The following is a 17,191-nucleotide window of genomic DNA, read 5'->3' as shown; positions in this document are numbered from 1 at the left end:
TTTTCATTATTAAGAACTATTTGAGCTCACATTTCAACAAAAATCCACAAGTACGTTTGGCAACAATTGAGAATTAATTTGAACGGGTTGATTTCTTTGGTATACTTACAGATTATCAGACCAGGAATTTTAAAATGCGGATTGAGAATTATGTGAATTACAGATAGAGGATCAATAGATGACTGCAATATATGCATGAGGGAATCAGATCTCAATATGACATAAGATATGCTGTCAAATTACAGACAGATTTTCGTTTGGTATATAATATTGACATTGTCATCCACACTGCCTAGCCTGAACCTAATAGTACTGGATTTGCAAAGGTCATTTGTTTTTTCTTCTTTGTTGGTTTTTGGTTTAATTATATATATACTCTAAATTAATTGGTGAAATTCTGAGTCTAGCTTGCAGATACATTTTTTGTAAACAGAAATTGAATTATATATACCCAGAAAGGGTGTTCAGATGTTGGTGCAGTTGTTATGGCACATATGGCCCCAAAGTATAATGGAGGGGACCAAAGTATTAACTAATAAGAGTGGTACATGCAGATGAAACATGTTTTGCTTGTTGCTTGCCGAGTCTCATACCCACCCATCCAAGACGTACTTTTGGATTTTTGGTAGTAATATAATAAATATATAGGTGCAGATCGATCGAAGTACTCAGTCCATGCATGTGAAATTTCTAGGATTCTCATAAGGTTAAAATAAAATATGAGAGTGGCCAAAATAAATAAAATATGAGAGGGCATGGGACCATGTACATATATAATATAGTGCCTGCACTGCAGGTACCATAGCTAGCGCACCAAACTAGTTTTCAATTAATATCTAATGAGGAATAGCTAATATGCATGCGATTTTTCTTAAATTTAAATTATATAGTAAGGTTTAAAACAAATAAAAATAAAACAAACGGAGAATCTATATCAAAATTTTTACACTAGTGTTTATGAAAATTAAATATAATTAGAAGGCCAAATCTGCATCGAAATTTATTGCACCTTGTACCATACATATATGGCAGTGCCACTAGATACCAGCCAATGTGACCTCAAAGTTGCAAGGTACGTAATGGACCATATAGAAGGCCAAGCCACTATCGATCTATCTCTTTCCTTCTTGCTAACAGCTACCAATCGCTCTTCCTTCGGGTGTGTGTTTGGTTTGCATTTATGTTTAATTTTATGCTTTTTGGATTGTATAAAACGTACTAGTGTTTGATCGTATTTGTACGTTTGCCTAAATATATATAATTACCTTTGGTAGGACCAATCAGATCATGCGGTGACATTGATCAATGATCTATACCATTTGGGTTTTGGGGCCATGCAATCTTCCTCATTTATTTATGAAATTTCCATATTAATTCATGGAGGTTGACCCATAAATATAATAGAAAATTATAATTAAATACCAAATATCAATAGTTTTTCAGTAAAGCAGCAAAACATTAATTTTTTTAGTTTAGGTACTAACTTAGAGTAAGACATTTTGGATTGGGTCACAAATCAGTTTATTATACAGTTGTGACTGTCAAACAGTTACAATTATAATTGTCGAACAGTCACAGTTGTGATTGTTTAAAATTTATAAAAAATCAAAATTTTTAAGGGTTTCATACTTTTGATTTAGGTTTGGGGATGAAGTCCTATAACTCAAAAACTAAATATTAAAGCTTAAGCCTTGCAAATATTGAAAAAACAACAAATTAATAAAAAAGTTATGACTGTTAGACAGTCACAGCTCGATATAACCATGTTTTTTAAAGTTGGTACTTATACTGAAATTTAGTACCTAAAGTGAAATGACATAAATGTTTTGGTAGTTAAAATGAAAAAATATTACAATTTGGTACCTAAAGTCAATGGACCTTAAATATAATGGTACGTCGTCATGCAATTCTAGAGATTAAAGCAAACCATTCTTCATTTCTTCCAGAAAAAAAAAAAAAAAAAAAAAAAAGAAATATGTTGCAGTACTAAATTGTGAATGATAAGCAGTTGAAGCCAACATGAAGTCCATGTGAATATGCCCATTTTAATTTGGTTGGTGACCTAATGGAGACCATATATTTGTATGGGGAGGGTTGAACTAGACTCTGGTTCGTTCTTCAACTATATACCAGCTAGCCCCTTGAAAACATTTATGGGAACCCCCTAAAAAAAAATTATGACACCTTCCACCTATAATAGAAAAGAAGAAGATGATGATATCTACCCGGCCACCCTTTATTTCTCAACAAATCTTAATTTGACTGCTGCTTTAGCCTTTAAGGACTCAAAGGCACATCATAGCCAAGCCCTAAATAATTAATAACTCAGACTATAATAAACTTAATTAAAATCAACTTGATGACACCAAAATGAAAGTGCTTTGCAATTAATTAAATAATGAAACAATCTACTTTAATTGTGATCTTCCAAAGCATTCAAACATGCACTTAAGCTTTATAGCAAGAGCAATTTTGTCGTTACATGGTTCATAGATAGGCCCCAAATGATCTTGATTGTATAATTAAAGCAGTTCATGCAATCTGTATCCAATGCAGCTGACTTTGCTAAAGCTTTCTCACTTTGTTTTTTTCTTTTTCAGGGGGGGCCTGTATGAGGAGGGTGGAGAGCATCATTTTTATGCATTGGAAAAGCTTCTTTATGTCTAGTTCCCAAGGGACAACAATATGGTTATGTGTTCCCAAGCCTTGATATCTATTAGTTTAGGGAGTGATGCAATATGTAATCTATAGAAAAGCAGTGATTCCTCACCATTTGTTTCTACTAATTAGGTATTGGCATGCCAATGTGCACCTTTGTGGCGGCTTCGCACTGATCCTTAATTTGCTACAATCCGTAGGGTTAGTAGGGGCGGCGAAGCTAGCGGTGAATTCAATTCTCCGTTAGTGTTCTGATAAAAATATCTTTTAATTGTATAACACACTATCTTTTCAAATGATATTATAATTTTTGGATTTTAAATGTCGAACATGTTATTTTGGTCGCATTTTTTTAGGGTTACGGAAGACCACTCTATAAAGACCTTATGAAAAACTCAGGATATGTTGAATCACATGTAAACCACTTTCATGAAACTATTTTACATTAAAATAGATGGTAAAGAATGAATAAAAAAGTCTTACCAAAAAAAAAAAAAGAATGAATAAAAAAGAGTTCAAGAAAGGGAAAATACAGGTTATGGCCAAACGAGCCCAATTAAATAATCTGATCAGCTTGGGCTGGCATTGTTTTTTTTTTTTTTTGGGCGAGCAGCTTGGGCCGACATTAGAACATGGTCTCTAAGGGCTTCATTTTACCAAGGCCTGAACCTAAGAATTGAATTTACAATACTACTCCTTCTCTTTAACATCTAGCCCTTCGATAAATCCAACGGGCCAAAAGAGGCCAAGGACGACTGATCACCAATCCCGTGCTGCACCTAAGACAAACCCTCCCTCTCATTAGCTCCTGTGAACATCGTGGAGGCGGTAGAAGTCGTTACCGACTGCCACGTCACCTTTTCCTTCCCTCACACTCTTGGAAAACTCATTCACACCGAATTCAACTCCCTCTCTCCTCCGCTTCTGTTCTGCTGAAATCTAGGGCACACGAGTCTTCCTTCAAAGTTCAAACCATGAATGTCTTCAGGTTGGCTGGGGATATGACCCACTTGGCCAGTATTTTGGTCCTCCTTCTCAAGATTTACGCCACCAAATCATGCTCAGGTAATCACACACTGCTTTTCTCATTCTCATTTAATTTCCCACCCCTGTTTGCTTCCCGAGAAAACGCAGGAAAGTAGAGGAAGAAAATTAATCTCATCTGTTTTCCCCTTGGAAGATTGCTCAAAGTGGGAAATTACTCTACTCAGTAATGCTGGATCAGATTTTATTAACTGAAGGCTTGTCGTTTCGTGTTCATTTCTTTAATTTTTTTCCCCGGCAAACAATCGTGCATTGTTGTTTAGCGTTTGGTTGCTGAGAAACAGAGGATGGAAGTAAAAGGAAAATATGACAAATACTTGATGAGTGTTCGGTTGTAAAGGTTATTAGTTTCGTCAGCTCCCTCCCAAAACATGACAAATATTCGGAACCGGAACAATTAAGTTCAATTTTCCATAAAATTTGTTGGCAAACAAGAAACGCATTAGCGATGAGCGTGATCGATTTGTGAAACTGATATTTGCTTATTGTTTTAGGGATTTCGCTTAAGACTCAGGAGCTTTATGCGCTGGTGTTTCTGACTCGGTACTTGGATCTGTTCATGGACTTTATCTCCGTCTATAACACTGTAATGAAGATAGTGTTCATTGGGAGCACGCTGGCGATTGTTTGGTGTATGCGGATGCACAGATTGGTGAGGCGTTCCTACGATAAAGAGCTCGACACATTCCGCCATTATTACCTTATTGGGGGATGCTTTGTGTTTGCGCTCCTTGTCCATGAGAAGTTCACATTTCAAGAGGTGACACATTAATCTAACGTTATCTAGTTGTCTTGATGTATTTTATGTTTAGTCATTTTTGAATTATGGATTTATGATGATTGATTCTTTTGAATATTTCTAGTTGGCATTTATGGTTTATTGTGCTGTCATGTTGTGCGGTGTGTAGTTTTGATGGTTTATTGCCTTCAGCCTAATTGTGCCTCTTAGTTGGTTTCTCTTCAATCTAGTGTGAACCTTTTCACCCATCCTAAACTAAACCACAAGCTGGAAAACCCCATCCTGATAGATTCACTGTTGCCCGTTGTGTTACTCTTAATTCATAACAATTGATGTTCCATAATGATAATTGTTTAATTTTGAGTTATTATGTAAATTTCAGATAGAGCTTATAAATCTACTGTGTACTCTGGTCTTGGCCTCTACTCTCACTTTTAAATAGAAGTTTGTATACATGTATGTAGCATCTGCCTGTGTTTTGTTCTTAAATTCTCATCTCATGTTTGGTTATTTCTTTTAGTTAACTTTTGTTAGGTTTCCTTTTGCCTGTTAAGGCTGCTAGTTTCTTCTTACATGGAAGAAGCTTTTTCTTTAACATACAGGCAGTTATTTGATAACCAGTTAGTCTCACCAACATGGGTTCCTACTCCTAGAGGGGGAAGATTTAGCATAATAATGATTGCTATATTTTGCATATTGGTCCTGACATTCCTGAGGTTTCTTATACACTATACGACCAAGTCATATTTTTAGTTCTTTTTCTTATTGAGTACAAGTTACTATTTTCATAGTAGACTAAGACTTTTTATTTTAAAATTATTATAAATACTTATTTTCTGGTAAGAATTTAGTGATCTTGTTCTTTGATTCTTGATCCCAAACACCACTGTTGTAAGTTTTTTGTTTTGTTGTTCCCTCATGCATTCTTAAGCCATAATGGTGCACCTGCAACATGGTATGCTTCTAACACTGAAGTAAAACTATTTTCAGGTGTTCTGGGCATTCTCAATATACTTGGAGGCAGTTTCAATTCTTCCGCAGTTGGTTTTGCTTCATCGAAGTGGAAATGTGGACAATTTGACTGGGCAGTATGTGCTCTTTCTTGGGTAAGTATATTCATTCCACCATGAGGTTCGTAATCTGTTTTACACTCAAGAATATCTTGTGTTTAACCTGGCTTTAAAATTTGGTTTCTGTCTATTATGTGGAGTTTAATTGAATTTAGATGTCCTCTAAAAATTTTCTTTCCTCAGTCATTATTCACAATCAGATTTATCAGATATGTACTTTGTTTCTCTTGTCACATGTAATGGGATTATAAGTGTCTCAAATGTTTTTGTCTCATTAAGGACAGAGCATATGACTTGTTTGTCGGGAAAGCAAAGCAAATTGTCTTTCTGGAATCTGGACTATGGGTATTCACCCTGGATGCACTATTGGCTAAGAAGGGTTACTTACCATGAGGTTTCCTTCTTTTGGGAAAGAAGTAAAAGCCAGCCCTGCTTTAGGAAAAGATAAAAGAGAATAGGCTATTGAACTGGTGAAAAAGCTCCAAACTGGGTTATAGAGTAGCTTGGTCCTTTGTGTGCAAGACAAACTTATTCAGATCAATGTCTACGGACCTGACTTGTATGGTCTGCCAAGTTGGAATGATATGTGTAATTAGGGGAAATCATAACATTTTCTTTACGCATACCAGGTTTTAATATCGGTCCTTAGTATTTGGTTACTCTTGAGGTGTGAGTTATTTATGGAAAATTTTGATACTTGCTTCCTTGAACGAATGCTGAATGTGTTGAAATGAAGAAGACCAAATAACATGCAGCAGTTTGGACCAGATTAAATGGCTGATGTGTGTGCTTGTGTGCAAATACAGTTCATCTTGGGATATAACTTAATGTTTCAAATTGCAGGGCCTATCGTGCACTTTACATCCTCAATTGGATCTATCGCTACCTAACAGAACCACAATTCACTCGTTGGATCGGTAAGTTATAGAGGACAAATGCTTTCTTTCTTTTTTGGTTTTATTTTACTTGGGGAGAGTTTGGCTAATTGGCTGACTCTCCTTTTTTTTTTCTAATTTTGCAGCGTGCATCTCTGGTTTGGTTCAGACAGCTTTATATGCAGATTTTTTCTACTACTACTTTCTCAGGTGGGAAATCCTGTCACCTTCTTGCTAATGTTCCTTGTACATCCTCGTACATTGTTAACAGTAAAAGGTGTTTTTTTTTTGGCAGCTGGAAAAATAATGCAAAGCTTCAGCTGCCAGCTTAAGCGGAGGATGCATTTTTTAAATTTTAAATCTGAATCATTGCTTAGGATTTCTACACCGTGGTGGTAAATCTACCTGCAAGATAACTCTGCCGGAAGAAGCGTATACAGAATATGTAGTTTTGAGTTAGGATGCAATCCCCTGTAACCATAAATGGGGGAATAGTCAGTGGATGTTGGGTGAAGTAGAGTTGCCCATCTCATAGACACCTAGGTCAGATTACACCCGTGTTCATTATGAGCTGATACTTTTCAAAACGTTGTATCTTCACCTTGTAAAGATGTTGTTGCAAGGATGAACGAAAATGGCAGATATATGGTGCAACTGTGCTAGTCTGCAGTTTTAACTTTTATACTATTTTGCTACGTAATTACTGTTTTCATGGTTGGGCCGGTGGAAGACCTGGCCCAATTAAGATTAAATCAGGAAAAACAAAAAAAACAAAAATCAACTGCCAAAAAGAAATAATTTAAAAGAAGCACGCTACTTGCTCAAATTCACAAGCTACGCGGACATTGACAATTGGCCAAGTGGTGTCGCCACGACGCATTGGATAAGGCAGGCAAGTGTGAGAATTTGTGGTGCCTCTATACTTGTCTCTTGCCTGAGAAGCCTGAGGCACATTGGATACCAACTGAAGCTTTCCAGCTCTCTCAGGTAAAACTCTCTTCTTTTCTGTTTTACATGCTATAATGTTTTGGGTTACGTACGGTTGTGGAATTTGGATGGTCTCTGACTCTGAGCTACAGGTAGTTGAAAATGAGAGGAGGGTTTAGACTTTAGAGTGCTGCATTTGGTGAGACCATTTCTGTCATTCTACCGGAGACAGAAAGGTCCCCTTCAGAGAGAAGTTGAGTCGGATTGGCCCGGCACGAAGCACGAATGGACGTACTTTAAACGTTCCGGGGCGGCCTGTTGTACACCTTCAGGGATGGGTTGGGCCGTTGGGGTAGTGGGTTTGGGTTGCTGGATAAATAAACTTTTTTCTTTTAGCTGAGCCGAGCCCACTCTCATGCTGCTTTCCCAACAATACCAAAACCCAATCTCGATCTCAAAAAGTATAGATCATTCTAACAAAAAGGGTGTAACAGAAATTTAAGTATTCTTTCTATATGTGAGCTGATATTTAAAAGCAAACAATCAACCGAACATATTGATATAGATAGGAGTCATAGGACACACCGACACAGCACATAAACATGCACAAACACATTCAGTATTTTTAAAATGTCAAATATTTATCTAGTTGACACCTATCTAGCAAAATAAAGTGAAATTCGGATTGAAATATAACATGTGCCCTAGTACTGGGATCTTCTTAGATAGCAACTGATCCTTATGACCGGCGTGTGAGTTGTCAATTTAAGAATCCAAAAGAAATTAACATGAAGAAAATAATATGTCCACACCCCAAATGAACAAGATCATATATGATTAAACATCCTTATCAAGAAAGATACATGGGAACATTATGGAATAGAGAACAGCGCGCTACTTACAAAACAACAATGGCAACACTCAAAAGAGTTGAGAGGTGATTATCAACAGGAACTTCGGATGAGTGAGAATTTTCAGAGACAAATTATCACCTATGACTGCTATAACGAAGTGATTAGTAACTTGATTGAGATGACTTCCTGATTAGTAAAACCAAACGGCATAAAAATGTAGCAGCAAGAGACCGTCTCCAATATGGCCCATCTTAATTAGTATCTTACTCCTTACTTTCTCAACAGAGTAAAACAATACTGCACACATCGATGCATAACTAATTCAGAGTCATGCTTTTGATGGTTTACTGGAGATCCAAGTTTTAATACCCATTTAAATATGACATGGAAAAAATATCAATAATGAAACAGCAGCCTGATGATAAGAAGCTTACCAAGTTTCCCACACAGATTTCCACGCAGAACCAACCATGCTACCTGGATATTATATATTCCGCAATGCTTTTATTTTGAAGGACGATCTTATATTCCTGCAACACAAAGTGAGAGTGTAAGCATGGAGGTGCCCAATGTGTCACAAAAACAAAAAACCCAACTTTCTAACAGACCACAATTACTGATTAGACAACCTTTGTTTTTGGAAAGAGAGCCCTTTCAAGAGGTTAAAGTCTTCCTACAATGAACCCATGAAAAGTGTCGCTTACCCTATAATATAATATATGCCAGATCAGATCCAAGACAGGAGGTTCTTTTTAATCAACAACAAGTTCACGGATCAATTAACAGCCTTACGAAAAAATTCAAGATACACATATATTTTATGAGGGGAGCTTCTTTCCTCACTAGAATCCTTCTTTAAAACATACTGTTTCCAAATATTTTATGCCTAATAGATCTTTGATGGTAATGACAAGATCATATTTGTATGAATATTATAAAATCCCATATATTCCATGTATAACCAAATTCGATCAAGATCACTCCTGGGTCCAAATAATTATTTGATTTCTACCTAATTCAATGTTTCTTGTGACAAAGTTAGCTACATAAGTGCTAGTAAAGTTGTATATGAAAGTAAGGCAAGGGAAAGATGAGTACGTACCATATAATGGATGGCCACATCTTCCCTTGAAGGTCCTTCAACATTCATCAGCTCATGAATTTTGGGTCAAGTTGTACTAAAAGTCTTGGATTTTGGCCCAACCTTGTCTGTTGGTCGAACCTGTGTATGACATGGCCCAAAAAATGGGATCGAGTTGGACCTGATGAACTAATTTTACAGAACATGAAACTTGCACCAAATACTTCGAGAATTGATAAGCCCATAATTTCCAAACTTTGCGTTTTTAGTATTTTACCTACTATCCTTCATCTTCCCCTTTAAGCTATTTAATAAATGATTACTTAGTGATATTACGTAGTTGGCAATCATGGTGTGTCCCTCTAATCGACAACTTCAAACTTTAGATTATATGGATTCTATTATTTTTGTAACTTTAGCAACTTTTGGCTTTATTTTTTGTACATTATATAGCTTCACAATTAAATTGACCTCTATTTATCCATCATGCATTAGATTAAATAGGGGACATGCATGTCTCGTATGATTGGATCCCGCAGCCTATAATTTTTGCTGCCAAGGATGCTTGCTGGACACTTAAAGTAATTAATACGAGGAACATTTCTAGATTTTTAAAGATTTTGAGAATTTTTTATTTCCTAATAGACAAATAAAATTTATTTTAAAAAAGTAAAGATTACTATTGTACCAACGATATTCCAAATTCTTATTAAAATGTCTAGACAATCTTTTAGGATGTGAATCTGAAATTCAGTGTTTAAGCTGAGGGATGCTAAGTATAAAAGTCTCAGTAAAACAAATGGGAATCGAAATTTGCATCATACAATTATTTTTAATTTTTAAAATTTTAGTGGGTTCACAACCCGACAACTAGGATATAAATTTTTCACTGTCAAATATAATTATATGAAAGCAGTGTTTTATATGAAAGCAGTGTTTTATATGCATGTTTTCATCACATGCCAATCACATAAAAATGGGCGTCCCTAAGAATTTCGCCAAAATGTTGAGTTATACCAAGATTTTGGAGAAATTCTTAAGTAAAATGAGTGTTTACAATTAATGTTTCTTTGATATTTACTCACGTACGCTGACACACATTGCAAGTGAGAATTTCTCAAACACACTGAGTTATAGCCAAGACTTTGTGTGACTAGAGGGATCACCAAGACGGCCACTGTGCTAAAAGCCTATAACAGACCTACCTAGCTATATATTCCCTTCCATGCATAACAAACGTTCGATTAGACATTGGCCTGAAAAGCTGATATGTGCTGCATGCACTGAGCCACTGAGCCACTGAACAACTGCAAGTACTAGTAGTAGGATACATAAATGTCCAAAATGAAGTAGTCCCCTCCAATCTCAATTGCAACTATGAATCCTTTCTCAGGGATATTCGAAGTTTACTGGAGCTGGAAAGCAATGTAGAATGCCCTACAGTAAGGCCCACTTGGCCTTGGGGGTCAAATAATAAATATCAGATTTTGTTAGTTTTTTGATACAAGGAAAATTCGATTCAAGGAAACTGAAGTTACCTACTGAACCGGTAGGTCCAACACAAAGCACAAGCTCAATCAACATATTATCAATAAAGAATCAAGCAAGGTAAAGTGATCGCTATGGGGATCGAAATCATGATATATATGAACATTTGTATGAATATTATAGGACAAGACGACAAGACGAGAGAAATAGAGAATAGTATTAATGGATTAGAAAACACAATTATAATGCAAGCAAGTCCTCATGGTACATAGTTTCAATTTTGCTTGCCATGCCATTAGAAACACATTAATATTCATCAAACTGAATAATTAATTTCTCTACGTGTACCTAATTATTATACATATGTAATTGCTATACCAACTTATTCGTGGGAGAGATTTTTTTATATATATATATATATATATACAGTGCTAGCTAGCTTGAGAAAGGGTTTGTTCGTGATATATTGACTTGGTTTTTCCAATTGGTCTTGTGCCATGCAATTAACACTGAAGAATTATGAATTGATTATATATGCAAATGGGAGATCGAAAGATCATGACAATTCAACTAAATGATTTGGTTTAATGTTGAGTCCGCGTGATGATATATATATATATATATACTAAAGTCGCATGCCAAAAAAGAAAGGTTATTATATGTTATAGGTTTATGACCAACTACTATATCGAAGATTAGATATATATATAGTGGATATATGACAAAATAATGTTGTATTTCAAGAAACAAGCGATTTGGTCCGCCATGCAAGATTAATTATAACTTTACAAGCAACTATAATGGTATTAGTTTTGCTGCCCACTTGTACTAGATGTGCTTGTGGTCCCAATAATATATTATAATATTGATCGACCACATATTATAAGTAGTGTACAAGGTCTATATATCCTTAATGAAAGTTCTCACTTAAGTTATAATGGACGTGCACAATCTAACACATAACCATGATTTTGTTTGCCAGATATCACACAATCTGGACTTTAATTTGTAACCCATAGTTTACTGTTCATATTTAATATATGCAGATATCATATTCAAATTTTAAATTAGTATCGTTTTAGACTTTTATTAATTATCTTTGTAATATATATAATATTTAAAATTCAAAAATACCTCGTATAATATAAACTCAATATCATTTGAATCATATGTTCAACTGTTCAAGACCACTCGTCAACATTTGTATCTTGGTGTGGCAATTTGCTATATATAATTGAATACTTTGCTCCAACTAGCTTGAAACTCTCGTCTCCTATTTGAAGAACAAATGTAGAGGATTTTGCCTCTTACTAAAAACCAAAAACAGTTTGTGTAATTTTCCATCATAAAAGATGGAAATCCAGCACACTCTGATCCTTAAATCAAATCGATGTGTTCTCTTATGGGTCACATTTTGTAGTTTTCTATGACAAATTAAGCAACTTTTTGTGCAGGGATGTGGCTCAATCTGAATTATATATATATATAAACGTTTGGGTTGTAGACTTGTAGACAATATTTTTCTTTTCGCCCCACTCCTATTGTCTACTAATAATTAATGTGGAACACCACTAATTTGACTTTTGAAACATATCCACTATCCATCTTTTATTACCACCTCAATCAATTTTATGAATGTGCTATTTATTTAGTTAACCCTCGTGGGACATGTCGAAGGTGTATTACAGCAAGAACATATAGAACCTATAATATTTGAGGAGACTAATTGTTTCACATGCATGTTCAAATAGGCAGAGCTGGTGTTGATCCATTAATGGTTCCTCAACATGCAATATCACTGTTAATGTTTTAGTGATATTTCTTTCTATAATAATTATGATGTCAAATTTCCTCATAAACACGCGATATCAATATAAAAAACAGCAAATAATCCTAGGATAACCAGTGTTTAGAACTTTAGATTATGTAAATATGTTTCTTTTTTTGGGTCGGAAAATGAATTAAAAATATGTTTCTAGAAGAAAGAAAGATTAAAAGAATCAAAGGAAAGGTATAAGAAAATGAATTAAAAATTTGAAGCAGGCTGCAGAGTACAAAACCAATTAAGTGTGGTGCTCATATCTCGGGAGTCAGGACTGTGATGTCGTCACAATCTTCTTTCGGCTCTGTCTCTTTTGAATTGTGTGTGCCTCTCGGGTCCCACACTGCAATCCCCCTACTTATGAGTTATAGATTAATTATTATTCAGAACCATGCCTGCCCAAAACCGGAAAATAAAATTAAAAATGTTTTTCAACAAATACAAGTTTAATACAGTTTAACAACCAATAATGCTTTGCACAAAAAATAAAACATTAAAACTTTTGCACAAACCAATACAATTTGCATAGTTAATTATGTTATAAAACCACTGTTATATTAATTTGTCCAAAATATGTTATAAAACCACTTTTATTCAATAAATAAAAAGTTTAATCATCATCAATATATCTCCTTTCTTTATGTCTATGTTTTGCAGTTTGCATATTCTAAATTTCCAAGAACAATCACATGGCTAATGATAGTTGTTTATGTATATATCCAAAGTACATTACAGTTGAGGAAAAAAGAAAAGATGATCAACCAAACTCTTTTTCTTGCTGGCTTTGTTTTGCAAATTGCAATTCATATATACGTACATATGTATAATATTAATTGTTAATTATATCATCTAAAGAAGTCTTGACATTTTTGTTTTTTTTTTTGTTGGAGCAATGCCTATCCAATTAAGGAAGTTGACCTCTGCATTGCTGATGGTATTCAGTACGTACTTAGTGCTGCACTGAAGAAATCACAAAATCCAAAGCTCTGTTTTGTTGCCGTCCTTGCCGTTTAGGGTTCTTGAGGCCACTGCATTATGCTCCACACGAGTTCGAAGCAGGTTAATAATTGTTGCTTTCAATTCCATTTTTTATTTAAAAAAATAAAAAATCAATTTCAAAAAGACCATGAGTATGTTAATTTATACACTTGGCTTATAATAATAGTCAGTACTGAGTGACATCAATTATATACATTTGGCTTTTAACAACTTCACGTATGGTTTATACGTTTTCTTTTGGATTAGTAATGATATACATGTACCAATAATAATGTAGCATCCCACTGCCAATTATTTTGCTTCGACTTCACTTCATTGGTTAATTACCTAATATTATATAAAGCAACATTATTTTCAAATTTCGATCATCAGTTTGTGTTAGATATTAATATTGTACTTATATTTAAAACTATATGGTTTCAAATTTATTTGATTAATACTTTTTTTGATATAAACTCTATATATTGAACTTTAAGTCAAATTTTCTCTCGAATATGAAATAAAAGATGTAGGACTGAAATGGAATATGCAACAATGCTCCCTCGCCTCATCATCAAACATTAATACAAGAGATGGGGCGACAATGTTCAAACATTTATCATCAAACATTTGAATATTATCTCACATCTCGCATTAATGTTGCATTAATATGATATATTTCATTACGGATTATAGAATTCTTTGCTACCATGTATATGTCATCTTGGCATTATATTGTCCTAGTTCATCATGTTAATGCTTAATTTGCATACAAAGGTCGTTAATCATGTTGACCAATGGTGAAAGTGAAACACTACCATGGATACAGCAGGTAGGGTCCATGAGTAGATGGTAGCCATCAATCACTCGCATCATCGTCTCTCTGTATACCACCATCATAAATTACCACCCAAAAATTAAAACATATATATAATCTGTGACTCTTTATTTCTGATTTGTACTTGTTTTGATCAGTAACCACAGTGTTCTTTATCTTTTTTCCCGCGCTTTAAAAATCCCCACTTTTCTAACCTCCATCTCCGGCTCTCAATCTTATAGTCAAAGTTTGCGCCTCATGCTTCGCTTTCCCATTAAATTCATTCTCTTTCAAACACTTTTATCCCCACAAACAGAAACCCATCAACCCAATTTTATGCCTCCAACAAGTCTCACTCTTTTCACTTTCATCTGATCAGTTTGAGTACTACTACTGTTTCAGATGGACACCCTCAGACCCAAACCAAACACCAACAAGAGCAAACTGGCGAGGACTTTTCACAAGGTCCTCAACCTCAGAACCGCAACAAGCAGAATTGCCTCCAACAATGGCATTTGTATGCTCACGTCCCAGACCAAAGTCAAAGACGACCATGACCACCATCACTGCAAGAAGGAACAAGATTTCAGAGCTCGAAACAGAGCAGTCATGGAAGCTCTGCTGGCCAAGCTCTTTGCTGGCATTACCTCCATCAAAGCCGCTTATGCAGAGCTCCAAATGGCTCAAAACCCCTACAACAACGAAGCTATTCAGACTGCTGACCAGGCCGTGGTCGACGAGCTCAAAGCCATATCTGAACTGAAACGCAGCTTCTTGAAGAAAGAACTCGACCTCTCCCCACAAGTCACTCTGATGCTCGCAGAGATTCAAGAACAGCAGGGCTTGATGAAGACCTACGAGATCACCATCAAGAAATTGGAGTCCGAGGCAGAGAACAAAGACTCACACATTTCTTCGCTCAAGAAACAGCTTGAAGACTCTGTCTTTTTCAACAAGTCCTTGGAGAGCAAGCTAAGCGCAAGTGGGTCTCTGTCCATTTTCGACAATCTTCGACTTTCGGTGCTAAACCCAACACATTTCGTTCAATTTCAGCAACACACTTTGAAACCCATAAGGAGCTTCGTGAAGTTGATGGTCCGTGAAATGGAATTGGCCAACTGGGATCTTGACACAGCCATCCAATTCATCGAGCCAGAGGCAGAGTTTGCAGAACAGAGCCATCGCTGCTTCGTATTCGAATCATTCGTCACCAAAACCATGCTTGAAGGCTTCAACCACCCAAATTTTGGACTACCCAGTGAGTCTTTATCCCTTAACAACAAACCCCATCTCCTCTTCTTCGACAAATTCAAGAAACTCAAATCAGTGAACCCCAAAATCTTTCTGACCCAGAACCCAAACGCATCGTTTTGTAAGTTCACAAGGGCCAAGTACCTCCAACTCGTGCACGCAAAGATGGAGTGCTCTCTTTTCGGCAATTTGAACCAGCGAAAGCTCATCAACTCCGGTGGGGTTCCCGACTCTGCGTTTTTCGCAGCGTTTGCAGAGATGTCAATGCGTGTGTGGCTCTTGCATTGCTTGGCATTCTCGTTGGGGCAACAAGTTTCAATCTTTCAGGTCAAGAAAAACTGTAGATTTTCCGAGGTGTTCATGGAATCTGTGACTCCCAACGATGTTGATACAGAGCCTTGGGTGAGCTTCACGGTTGTGCCGGGGTTCAAGATTGGGAAGACGGTGATACAGAGCCAGGTTTACTTGTCTCCGGCGACTACTCCGGCGAGTTGATGGTTGATACTTGATGCTCTGCTTGGTTTTGGGACTTGGAATGTGAGCCACACAATATTGGAGAATTGAAGATCGGATGGTGATGGTTGGTCATAAGAAATGTAAATAATGATCAGACCCGTTTGATGGTTGTGTGGGGCGAAGGTGTGTAGGTGCAAAAGTTGTAGCAGAGAGAGAGGTATACAGTTGTCTTGTCTTATTTGCCAGTATGGCTCAGTTTTCACATTAGAGGTGCAAAGGCTACCTGCTGAGCAATGAATATTTTGTGTAGCATTTATATTTCTTTGGATAAAATACGACGTTTCTTTCGTATTTGAACTTTTTACAAGGCCAGTTATATAAAAACTTACTTAATTGTCACGAGTGTATATATGATATATCTTTGAAAACCCAAAAATCGACCACACCGATCGAACCCAATAAAAAAAATCGGTTTTTGATAAAAAAAAAAAAACTGAACCGATTGACCCAAAATTGAACTGAACATCCTTTTAGATTCGGTTGAACCGATAAGAATCGGTTTGATTTGGTTTAGTTTGGTTTGGTTAGGTTCGGTTGTAAATCCTTTAATTGGTGGAATCAAATTGATTCTTTGTATTGGGTTCGATTTGCAGTTCAGCCCTAAAACTGAGTGGAACCAAACCGATCTCACCTCTAATCTTATATGTTTTATCTCTCTAAATTTTTGTGATTTAGCACATGATAAAAACGATAAATACAATAAATATTTATGTGGGACTGTGTGTGGGGGGAACAGGAGCTGCTAGGAGTTGGCATCCTGCTGGACCTACATGAGTACATATGAAAGTGGTTCAGAGAGGATATGATCTGGATTCGGATCATAGTAATGGAGGAGAGAGGGCAGTCAGGTTGTGTAGGCCCAAAGGATATCTGGTCTTTGAATTGCAATAACCAAGAGAGATAAACTAAATGGGGTAGAGTTTTTTTTTGCCACTAAATGGGTTAGAGACTTAAGAGTTAAAAATGTTCAATGAATGTTTTTCTGCAATTGTATTGTTTTGTAAATGTACATACCCACATACAATTCAGCCTAGTCAGGCTTTGCAACTTGCATGAAATTCAGAAATGAGA

The 17,191-nt window shown here is 36.0% G+C and overlaps 2 protein-coding genes across 2 annotated transcripts; both read left to right on the top strand.

Moving 5' to 3' along the window:
- Positions 1-3,480: 3,480 nt before the first annotated feature.
- Positions 3,481-7,081, top strand: LOC147297009 (ER lumen protein-retaining receptor A-like). The gene is made up of 6 exons (XM_086244166.1): positions 3,481-3,723; positions 4,197-4,462; positions 5,432-5,547; positions 6,355-6,428; positions 6,533-6,596; positions 6,682-7,081. Exons 1-6 carry the CDS (start codon positions 3,633-3,635, stop codon positions 6,716-6,718), a joined length of 648 nt encoding a protein of 215 aa, XP_086100292.1. The 5' UTR covers positions 3,481-3,632; the 3' UTR covers positions 6,719-7,081.
- Positions 7,082-14,511: 7,430 nt separating this feature from the next.
- Positions 14,512-16,459, top strand: UNE1 (intracellular protein transporter, putative (DUF641)). The gene has a single exon (XM_086229249.1). It carries the CDS (start codon positions 14,756-14,758, stop codon positions 16,097-16,099), a length of 1,344 nt encoding a protein of 447 aa, XP_086085375.1. The 5' UTR covers positions 14,512-14,755; the 3' UTR covers positions 16,100-16,459.
- The last annotated feature ends 732 nt before the right edge of the window (positions 16,460-17,191 follow it).

The sequence above is a fragment of the Dryas octopetala genome, chromosome 1 (genome assembly GCF_963921425.1).
Source record: "Dryas octopetala chromosome 1, drDryOcto1.1, whole genome shotgun sequence".
In the NCBI taxonomy this organism is placed as follows: domain Eukaryota; kingdom Viridiplantae; phylum Streptophyta; class Magnoliopsida; order Rosales; family Rosaceae; genus Dryas; species Dryas octopetala.
The sequence above is the reverse complement of the archived record's forward strand: the minus strand, read 5'-3'. Positions and strand labels throughout refer to the sequence as shown.

Excerpts from the sequence above, each read along its gene's own strand:
- LOC147297009 (XM_086244166.1), top strand. The coding sequence starts at position 3,633 with ATGAATGTCTTCAGGTTGGCTGGGGATATGACCCACTTGGCCAGTATT. Across the intron at positions 3,724-4,196 it reads CGCCACCAAATCATGCTCAG|GGATTTCGCTTAAGACTCAG; the intron begins GTAATCACACAC and ends TTATTGTTTTAG. Across the intron at positions 6,597-6,681 it reads TTCTACTACTACTTTCTCAG|CTGGAAAAATAATGCAAAGC; the intron begins GTGGGAAATCCT and ends TTTTTTTGGCAG.
- UNE1 (XM_086229249.1), top strand. The coding sequence starts at position 14,756 with ATGGACACCCTCAGACCCAAACCAAACACCAACAAGAGCAAACTGGCG.